Source organism: Acomys russatus, chromosome 29 (genome assembly GCF_903995435.1).
Source record: "Acomys russatus chromosome 29, mAcoRus1.1, whole genome shotgun sequence".
NCBI lineage: Eukaryota > Metazoa > Chordata > Mammalia > Rodentia > Muridae > Acomys > Acomys russatus.
This window is the reverse complement of record NC_067165.1, coordinates 41,989,933-42,000,369: the sequence shown is the minus strand read 5'-3', so window position 1 is coordinate 42,000,369 and position 10,437 is coordinate 41,989,933. Positions and strand designations below refer to the sequence as shown.

At 51.8% G+C, this 10,437-nt stretch overlaps 1 protein-coding gene across 1 annotated transcript; it reads left to right on the top strand.

Moving 5' to 3' along the window:
• Positions 1–9,247: 9,247 nt before the first annotated feature.
• Positions 9,248–9,701, top strand: LOC127211170 (60S ribosomal protein L29-like). The gene has a single exon (XM_051170957.1). It carries the CDS (start codon positions 9,248–9,250, stop codon positions 9,698–9,700), a length of 453 nt encoding a protein of 150 aa, XP_051026914.1. The 3' UTR covers position 9,701.
• The last annotated feature ends 736 nt before the right edge of the window (positions 9,702–10,437 follow it).

The following is a 10,437-nucleotide window of genomic DNA, read 5'->3' as shown; positions in this document are numbered from 1 at the left end:
CACACACACACACACACACACACACACAATAAAGAAGAAAATGACAATTCAATACATAGATCCCACTGGAGATGTAGTTCAGTAGAGAGCAAGCACCCCGGTCACATTCATTCTTAAACGTTTTTATTTTTATCTTTTGCCATGCGAGCAAACTACCCCAGGCCAGTCCTGAGAGAGTGGAGGGCACTTGCTGTGTGCGGCACGAGGCTCACACAGGTAGAAAATGAACCCTGTGCAGTGCCAGGAGTCATGGTTGGAGAACTTGAAAAGATTTTAAAAATGGTACTGTCCCATCTCTTTTGTAGGGAAAGAAGTTAAGCCATGGGACAGGTGGCGATTGGCCTGGCCGCGCAGTGGCCAACCTGCTGGCTTCACCTCCACACCCCACATACCCTGGAGGCCATAGGATCTTCTTCTGCTGTCGGTCGGCTCCTCCAGTGTGGTGAGAGGTCACACAGGGCTGAGTCAGCACCATACTCCCCACCCAGTGCCTCATGAAAGGCCGGATTCCTTAGCCCAGAGCAGCGCAAAGGCCTGTGTTTCTTCCTGTGTCTCTATTCAACAGTCACAATCTTTCCTACTTGCTATTTAATGGGGTGTGCTCCGGGGACACAGGAGACTAAGCATGCCTTTCTGGGCCCCCAACTTTGTCCTGTGACTCTGTGCTTTGGGGTGCACTTACCCCACCCTGACTCTTTCAGTCCCTCCCAACTTGGCACAAGTTCCATGCCCCTGAAGACTCAGACCAGAGCTGGAGGGAGTATTGTCACCAGGCTGAAGTGTAAAACAATTACAGCAATTACAGAGCCTTAGCCTTCTTCAGTGGGTCCCTTCAAGGGCCAGGTGCTGTGCATGTGTCCTGGCTGCAGACAGGAAGCCAGGCCAGAGGTGAGCGGCTGCGTGGACCTCAGCAGTGTTTCAGAAGTGACAGGGACACAAGCTCAAAGGAGGCAGTCAAAGGTTTCAGCCCTGCCTCCTGGCAGCCTTTGGTCTCAGCCTTCTCTGAGGTGGAGGCAGGGACGGCCCTGAGTCGGGGAAGAAGAATTTGAGGTGTACAGCATCATGGCTCCCCTCCCCACTACCTATCTCCTCCGTTCTCCTCCCCCTCCCCTTCCTCCCCACTCCCCCTCCTTCCTCTCTCTCCCTCCTCCCCCCCCACACCTCTTCTCTCTCTCTCTCTCTCTCTCTCTCTCTCTCTCTCTCTCTCTCTCTCTCTCTCTCTCTCGCGCGCGCGCGCGCGCGCGCGCGCGCGGAGGTAAATATAACTCAGAATTCTACCACTAAAATCTGATCCAGTTTCTTCATACACACACCCAGTTAACGTGTGTGTGTGTGTGTGTGTGTGTGCACGCGCGCATGGGTAGGGGGTACATATGTGTGGAAGCAGGGAAAACCTGGAGCATGGTTCCCTAGGCGCCATCCACCTTGTTTTTTGAATTGAGCCCTTCAGTGGGATCTGGGACCCATGGAGTAAGCTAGTCTGGGATCCTCCTGCCTCTCTCTCCCCAGACTCGGGATTACAAGCACATGCCACCATATCCGTGTCTTTACCCGTTGGTTCCTCACTCTTCACTGACTGTGCTGCCATCTCCCCAGCCCCTGAGCCAGTTTCTTGAAGTGGCCCCATCCTCAGCACAGGCAGAGCAGGAACACAAGGCTCTTCCATGCCTGTCCTCCGTAGCTCATATGTGTCGGTACAGATGTCCTTGGCCGTGCCTCCCTGGGTCTGTGGTGTCTCGCTGTGACTCTGACCCCTGCTCTTGCTTACTTTTGATAGATAGATTTAGCCCTCAGACGCAGCATTCAGCAGGGCTCCAGCTGTGAGCAGGTGGACCCCCCTGAGGTGCCACATGGTAGCGATTGCATGCCATGGAAGGACCTTGGCATATGTTAAGTATCTTGGTGTTGAAGCACTTTGGTCCTGGTCACGGCTCTGTAGACAAATCTTGTCGATTTGCGAAGACTGAAGCCAGACACGCTCCTGGCCTGGCTAGCTTCAGCCCAATGCTCGAAGCTCTGAGCGCTCACCCCCAGGCCTGTTGCATGGGGAGCGCTCATCAGGGCGCTACCACACTGACATGGCACTGAGTCACAGGGCAGAGATGACTTTCCATGATAGCAAGTTGGCAGATGGAAGATACAGTCTCAGGACTTGGCGCTATGGCGCCCGCCTTCCTCCTTCCGGGCTGCTTAACACTGGCTAATTTGTGCTTGGTGAGTGTCAGAGACTCGCTCTCCAGGGATCCCATTGGCACTCCCTGGCCTTTTGTGCATGGAAGGTTCTTATTAGCGCTTGGGAAATTGGGGGTTTCCTTCCGGGTGGGTTAATGCATATTTGGAAATAAGAGTGTGGATGGTAACCCTGGGAGTGCTCACGGCCCAGCAGTACTTTGGGTTACAGAACAATGACCACTTACAGGCACCAGGAGGGACCCTCTGCATGGGTCCGTGCAGACATGGCTGGGAAGAGATCTCTACAGAGTGGGTTGGGCCGTCTCATGGCTCATTAGCCTGGTGGATGGGTGCCCGGAGGTGGGCGGGAAAGAGCAGGTGGCTTCTCTCAGGAGCACCATTAAACCCTGCAGAGTCTGTGCTTGGCTTTCGGGGACTGTTGCCAGATCCTTGCCCTTGAGTTAATGTTTCCAGGTCTTCCTGTTTGGAGGATGAGGGAAGCTGCGTGAAGGCCTAAAAGAAATGGTGAATGAGAGCGAAGTCCAAAGGCCCTGACAAGGATGGAGTCGATGGCAGGACTGTAAGGACAGAGGCATCATATTTGTGTGAAGCAGTCAGGGCCACGGCCAAGGTCAGACAGCTTAGGCAGCAACTCAGGAGCTCTGCAGACATCTGAACAGCTGGGGATTCACAGGCAAGCCAGAGGGCCTTACCCAGCTTGGAGAGCACCTTACCAGGCTGACGAGGATGGTTGAGTTCTGAACCCCAAAAGCCATAGTCACCCCAAGTGAGGAACACGGTTTTCTTTCCATCCACCCGCCCTCGGCAGCCGGCTTCAGGGCTGAGCTGTAGAAAGCCAGGGGACTCTGACTCACTCACCTCCTCTCCAGACTCAACATAGTTCTGGGAATGTGAGGCACATTTTGAGCGACAGACAGGACATTCCTGAGCTGGGGCTAGTAGCAGTAATAAGTCAACCGCCCACTTCCTCTCCATCAGCGCTAAACAAAGGCACTTGAAGCTCACACGCCTTAGGAAAGAAATGTGAGTTGCTTGGGGCACCCAGCAGAGTCCAGCATCCTGCCCCAGTGAGGGCCGTGGACAAGTACAGCTGCCATTGTCCCCTTGCCTTTCCACAAATAGGAAAGATGTCTGCCCTCTCAGGTATGTGACGTTCAAGACACAACTGTTCCTTAACCCACGCTCACAGGGCATCTAGGAATGTGTCTTTTCTGCGGGGGGTGGGGGGTGGGGTAGACATGGCTAGTTTTGGGCATTTGAAGTCACAAATGACTCCACAGACCTTTGACCTGTAAGTAAATGTGTGTTCATCCAAATCCCAGAAAAACATTATCTATTAACAAGACAGTAAACAGACAAGCGTGGCAAGCCTGGGGGGTGGGGGTGGGGGCAGCTGGAGGCAGCGAAGGGTGCGGAGGACCGAGTGAAGGGCACTGACCTCAACAGGGACAGCCATCACAGTGGAGATGGGACCTCACAGAGTGTGGTGCAGTGGACCATGGAGGGGACGACTGTGCTCAGGGCGCTGAATGCTAGGGACAGGGAGGCCAAGACACAGAAGAGATATCTGAGCTGCGTGGGACCCAGTCTGCTCCGGTGACCACATTTCAAAGAACCGTGTAACCAAGGCTGAAGTAGAGCTGTGGTGGAGGTTCGGGCACACAGGTAGCCAGACGCTATATTGACTAGACTTACAGGGGCTTCTAGAGTTCTGGTAGAACAACTCCAGGCCTTACAGTCCTGCACAGAGAGTGACATTGCCAAAGTGTCACAGCAAGGTCATCTTGAAGACACTTTGACCTTTGACCTCGAAGGGGCTGATGGTAGGGAGCAGTCAGGAGAGTCCACCCTTGCTGTCAACAGGCTAGACCAGAGTGGGACTCCCCTGCCCAGCTCCCCTCTGGAGAGCCCCTTGACTACAATGATGCTAAGTTCTCACGCAAGCTACCTCAACTGCCTTGAGAGGCACAGCCCTAAGTGGCAGGCTGCTACTGTCCCATCTTACAGACCAAGAGTCTGGGGTTTGGAGAGAGGAGATCACCACTCACAGTGACACATCCAGGAAGCAGCAGGGCCCGGATTCAGCAGAGGTCTGTCGCACTCCAGCCACGCCCACTCAGGTGGGGTATGGTTAACTAAGGAGGAGAGAGATGTTCTGGTGATTTCTACCTAGGAGCCTCAGAGGGCAGCTGACTGACAAGGGCAGGCACATGAGGAAGGAGGTGGCGTTGGGTGGATGAAATTGTAAGAGTATCGCAGATGGTGACAATACAGGTGAGCAGAGCGGCCAGCCAGCCCAAAGTTCTTTCGAAAGGCAGACTAAGAGTTCTGTCTTGGGAAAAGGTGAAATGTTTGTAGAGTTTATGATGCCTCAGTCATCTCTGTGACGGCCCATGCTGTGTCCCTCCATCACCTTCAGTGTGTGGGTGAGAAAGTGGAGGCTTAAAGGTCACATGTTCCCTTCTGCGTCAGTGAGACGGTCAGTGGGGGGAAGAGCTGAGTTCACCAGGACCCCCACCAGAAGGAAAGAACCGACTCCTCCAAGTCGTCCTCTCCCTCCACACATGCATGGCGGCCTGTGTGCAGTCCCCAGATAAGTGTAATTAAAAGAAGAATTTTTTTATTCTTAAAGAAAGGAATCTTGCCAGGCATGGTGGCGCATGCCTTTAATCCCAGCACTCGGGAGGCAGGGGCAGGTGGATCACTGTGAGTTCAAGGCCAGCCTGGTCTACAAAGTGAGTCCAGGATGGCCAAGACTACATAGAGAAACCCCATCTCGGAGAAAAAAAAAAAAAAAAACAAGAAGAAGAAGAAGAAGAAGAAAGAAAGAAAGAAAGAAATCTTTTTTTTTTTTTGGTTTTTCGAGACAGGGTTTCTCTGTGTAGCCTTGGCCGTGAAAGAAAGAAATCTTAAGTCCCAAGGAGATTCTGGAACTCGGGCTGAAGTGTCACCCGCACACAAGTAGGTCTGGGTAGATCAACACAGGGACAATTCTACTATAAAAGTAAAAGCACATCCAGCAGAAAGGAATTAAAATGGAATTTGCCTCCGCCACATAGGGAAGCACAACACAGCGGTACATAGACACGGTACTGCAGTTCGAATGCCCCCCCCCAAATGCACTTGACATGTAATTGCCAGTCTAACAACTAAAAGGGGGGTCTACAGGAGATTGTGGTATCACCTTTACCTGGATAATTACCATACCTTTCCATCCAATTCTCTTCAGGCAGGCAGACCCCAGCTGACTCCCCTAGATCCTCCCTATTAACTTGTAACACCATCCACCCTGACCCAGTGGTCTCTGTCCCTCCTTCCCTCTCCAGCGCCCTGTAAGTACCCCATTGATTCAGCCTTCCTCTCTAACCTGCAGCTACAGCCTTAGTCAGAGTCCCTCACCATTTCTTCCCTGCCATCACCGGGCCAGCCCCTGCTAAATACAATCTCTTTCTCTCCAATACGACAGGCAGTGCAGCAACAAAGACCCAAGCGGGCACAAGTACAAACTGGCTTTTTTTTTTATGCTCAGATTATTATCCAATTATCATTCAAATTATTCCCTTGGGAGAAACTCCCAAGCTTGGAGCTCAGGGGTGAGGAACGTGGCGTATGAGTGATTTAATGCCCCCATACCTGAGGGTGAGCACTGTGACCCTCCCAGTTCTCCAACATATTTAAAGGAGCTTTGGGAAGAATTTCAATTTGTGCTTGGCTGCTACTGCTTTATTTCTCTTCTCACTGAAAGAATTAATTTTAAAACATCATCTATCAAAGCGCTGTCTTCCCAGAGTTTCTGTTTGGTTTGATTTAGTTTGGTTTCCATTTTGCACGCGTGTAGTTCCAGGTTATAGATTTTTTTTTTTCCTTCCTTTTACTAACTAGCAGGCATTTCACTGATTTTATCGTATGGAAATTTACCACCATCATCATCCACAAAGAGTCTAAGAAACAGGGTTAGGAGGAAACTCAGCTCACCCCCTTCCTGATGCTCCAAGTGAACCTTAAATAAATAAAAACAAAATGAATTGGGAAGAGGTGCCATCTGTGTCCAACTTTGTTAGAATACCAAGCCTCTTTGTTTTTTCAATAAAGACAAAACTTTGGTATAGAAAACCTTTGGTGTGAAGACACAGAAAGATCTCCTTTTTAGTGAATATGGTGTATTTAACGTAAAATGTCCCCTAGAGTGAGTCACTGGGGGGTGGTCCTTGACTTTTCTCAGTTGGCTCCATTTCTTGTTCTATCTCTTCTTGCTGTTCCTCCAGGATGGGAGGCAGGAAGTCTCAGCCCTGTTCCCATGGGGCGTCCCACCACCATGCCTCAAGCTGTGAGCTGTGAGCTGTGAGCTGTGGGCTGTGAGCTGTGGGCTGTGGGCTGTGAGCTGTGAGCTGTGAGCTGTGGGCTGTGAGCTGTGGGAGCTGTGAGCTGTGAGCTGTGAGCTGTGAGCTGTGGGCTGTGAGCTGTGGGAGCTGTGAGCTGTGGGAGCTGTGAGCTGGGAGCTGTGGGAGCTGTGAGCTGTGAGCTGTGAGCTGTGGGCTGTGTGAGCTGTGACCTGTGGGCTGTGAGCTGTGGGCTGTGGGCTGTGAGCTGTGGGCTGTGTGAGCTGTGGGCTGTGAGGTGTGGGCTGTGAGCTGTGTGAGCTGTGGGCTGTGGGCTGTGAGCTGTGAGCTGTGGGCTGTGGGTAGTGGGCGGTGACTGGAACCTGGAAGGGGCAGGGACATTTGGAAGCCAGGTGGAGAAGTGCCTGGGGCTGGAGTCAAATGCCAACATTTGCAAACCGCTTCCTCCCCTCCAAGTCACTCCTTAGAAGTCCCTCTTGCCTTCTAATCATTGTTCCAAATATTACAAAGCAGAAGGAAAAACCACTGTGTGTAGCTGCGTGGCGTTCTTTGGTGGCGTTCCTTCGTGGCGCTCCTTCGTGGCGCTCCTTCATGGCCCTGGCCTCACCTGCTTAGGAAATGAGAAAATCCTGTTTTCCTGCCTTGATAGTTCTGGTGCCCTTCTCTCCTTCCACCAGGTGGGTTGCAGGGGTCAAACTCAGGTCATTGGGCTTGGGGACAAGGGCCTTTATGCACCGAGCCACCGCTGTTCCAAGCCCAGTGCTGAAACTGATGAGCCATGAGGCTGCTGAGAAGATGGAGATGGCCAGAGTGGGTGTAGGCTGACAGCCCAAAGCTCCATCCACCCTTCGCCCAGTGTGATGTGTGTTCGGTAGGGGAGGTGCTAGCCAAGCTGAACCTGCTGTCTGGAGACTCAAAGCAGGGAAGACAGACGCCTGAGCGGGTTGAAATCGGAAGTGTCAGGAAAGGCAGGCTCTATAGCCACAAGATTGCAAAAGAGAGTTTGTTTGTTTGTCTGTCTGTCTGTTTGTTTTTGAGACAAGGTTTCTCTGTGTAGCCTTGGCTGTCCTGGACTCTCTTTGTAGACCAGGCTGGCCTCGAACTCAGAGATCCGCCTGCCTCTGCCTCCCGAGTGCTGGGATTAAAGGCGTGCGCCACCATACCAAGCCTAAGAGAGAGAGCTTCTTAAGGAACAGGACATTCTTTTTATGAGATAGTGTTGCACTGTACAGCCCTGCGACCTGCTGTATAGACAAGACTGGCCTCAAGTTTAGAGAGAGCCGCCTGTCTCTACTTCCCAAGTGCTAAGGTTTAAGGTGTGTGCTACCTGGGCAAAGTCAGATGTCTTTCCTCTGGGATGAGTTGCCAGCTTCCAAATGACAGCTGCCTAGTTTATTTATAAATTTAAAAGCCATGAAAATACCAGTTGACATGCCAGCATGGATGGGGGAGGGGGGAACCTCCATAATGCCTCATCCTGTATAAAGATTTATAGGTAACCAATGATCTCTATGTTGGGGAGGGGGCGCGGTCAGTCTTCTCCAGGCTGAGCCCCAACTGTTAACCCAATACCAATAGTCAGTCATAATCACAGTGACATACGAGCAACACTGTATGGGCTCATAAGGTTCTATTTATATCCTTACTTAGATATATAATTAAATGTGTAAAGAAAAAGAGGCAAGCTGGGTGGTGGCAGTGCACACCTTTAATCCCAGCGCTCAGGAGTTCGAGGCCAGCCTGGTCTACAAAAGCAAGTCCAGGATAGCCAGGACTGTTACACAGAGAAACCCTGTCTCTAAAAACCTAATATAGAATATATATATTTGTAGGAATCAGTGTGAGCCCCCTAAAACATGCCACCTGGGCAAAGGTACTATTTTGAGATATTGGAAAAAAAAAAAAACATACAGGAAAAACCTCCAGCCCTTCCTCTTCCTGCCTGAGTACACTTTCCGTTCTCCCCAGCCTTGGAGGTGAAGCAAGCGTTCCCTCCAGCCTGCACCTGAGCTGGGTCTGCGCCACTCCCTCCATCCATTTCCCTTTCCATGCTCATTTCTCCGGTCGTCTCACCATCCAGCAATCTACCCTTTGCTAACATGGTACATGAGCCTCCTGCACATACCAAGCTTAACCACATCCTTGAGCCTTTTCAGCAGAGGTCTCCGAACAAATGCAAGTCGTGATGTTAATTAAAACCTGGGTGCGTTCCCCCTTATGGACCTCTCGCTTGCCACTCCACCCCAATATGCTGGTTGGGTTTTTGTCGGTCAGGCACAGGCTAGAGTCATCTAGGAAGAGGGACACCTCAACCGAGAGGACACCTCCGTCAGGTTGGCCTGCAGTCAAGTCTGTGGGACGGTTTCTTGGTTGATGGTGTGGGAGGGCACAGCCCAGTGGGGTTGTGACATTCCTGAGCAGGTGGCCCTGGGTTCTATAAGAAATCCAACGGAGCAAGCCGCGAGGAGCAGACGAGGCAGCAGCATTCCTCTATGGTCTCTGCTTCTGTTTCTGCCTCCAGGGTCCTGCCTTGACTTCGCTCAGTGGGCTGTGACACAGGACGTGTAAGCTAAATAAACCCCCTTTTCTCCCAAGTTGCTTCTGGTTATGGTCTAGCAAGCTAAGACCCTTGCATATCCTAGGTACAGCAATACGAATAGAGGTTTCCTCTTCCGGTCCCAGGCGCTGTGGGAGCCGCGGGCTACCGTGCAGACATGGCCAAGTCCAAGAACCACACCAAACACAACCAGTCCCACAAATGGCACAGAAATGGCCTCAAAAAACCCCAGTCACAAGGATACGAATCTCTTAAGGGGGTTGACCCCAAGTTCCTGAGGAACATCTGCTTTGCCAAGAAGCACAAGAAAGGCCTGAAGAAGATGCAGGCAAACAACCCAAAGGCAATGAGTGCCGTTGCAGAGGCCATTAAAGCCGTTGTGAAGCCTAAGCCCAAGATGCCAAAGGGCCCCAGGCACAAACTCAGCGGGCTTGCTTTCATCGCTCATCCCAAGCTTGGGAAGAAGACTCGAAGCTACATGAGCAAGGGCAGTAGGCTGTACCAACCACAGCCCACGGTTCAAACCAAGGCGAAAGCCGCAGCTAAGGCCCAGGCTGCAGCCCCAGCTCAGGCTCCCAAAGCTGCCCAGGCCCCTGTGAAGGCCCCATAGAAAAGGCTTCTGTCTATGTGACACACCCACCCACCCACTATTTGCAGATGACCAGTGTCCTATGCTGTTTTTACAAATAAACCTGAGGCAAGATCTGTTTATAAAAAAAAAAAAAAGAAAGAAAGAAAAAGAATAAAAGAAAAGAAATTTGGCCACTCTACTCTCCAATTAGAATAAGTGCGCACAGATGAGACCGCATGCTCATTAATCTCGATGATGTCATCTGCGTGGGGTCCGTTTGAACGGCTGCCTAGACTTGTTGGTATTTTCTCCAGCACTCCCAACAACATCTACTTCTAGAGGCAATCAATGGGTAAGATTGATTTCCCAACCTCAATCAATATCTGTACGCTGACAAAACAAGTGTAGTCACTTTTTCCCCTGGAGGAGTCTCTCTGCCCGGCTGCTGCCATAGGCTCTGGCATCACTGATCACAGCCTTACTGAGTCCCGGATGGGAGAAGATGTGAATGGGGGTGGGGGGGGTGGGGGGGAGGAAGAAGAAGTGGCTCTGTTGGGACAGGCCTGGGGATGGTCACAGTGTGAGGCAGGTATCATCACAGTCGTCACCGTCAGCATCCTCGCTCTTGTCACCCCCAGCATCAGCTCGTCTGCGGGGACGTACTGGCTGAGTGTCACGGGCACAGGCGGGAATCAGAATCCGCTTGGGACCAAGATGAGGATGTCAGGGAGGAACGGAAGCCAGCGTGCCGGCCTGTGTCTTCCTGGGTGAAGGGA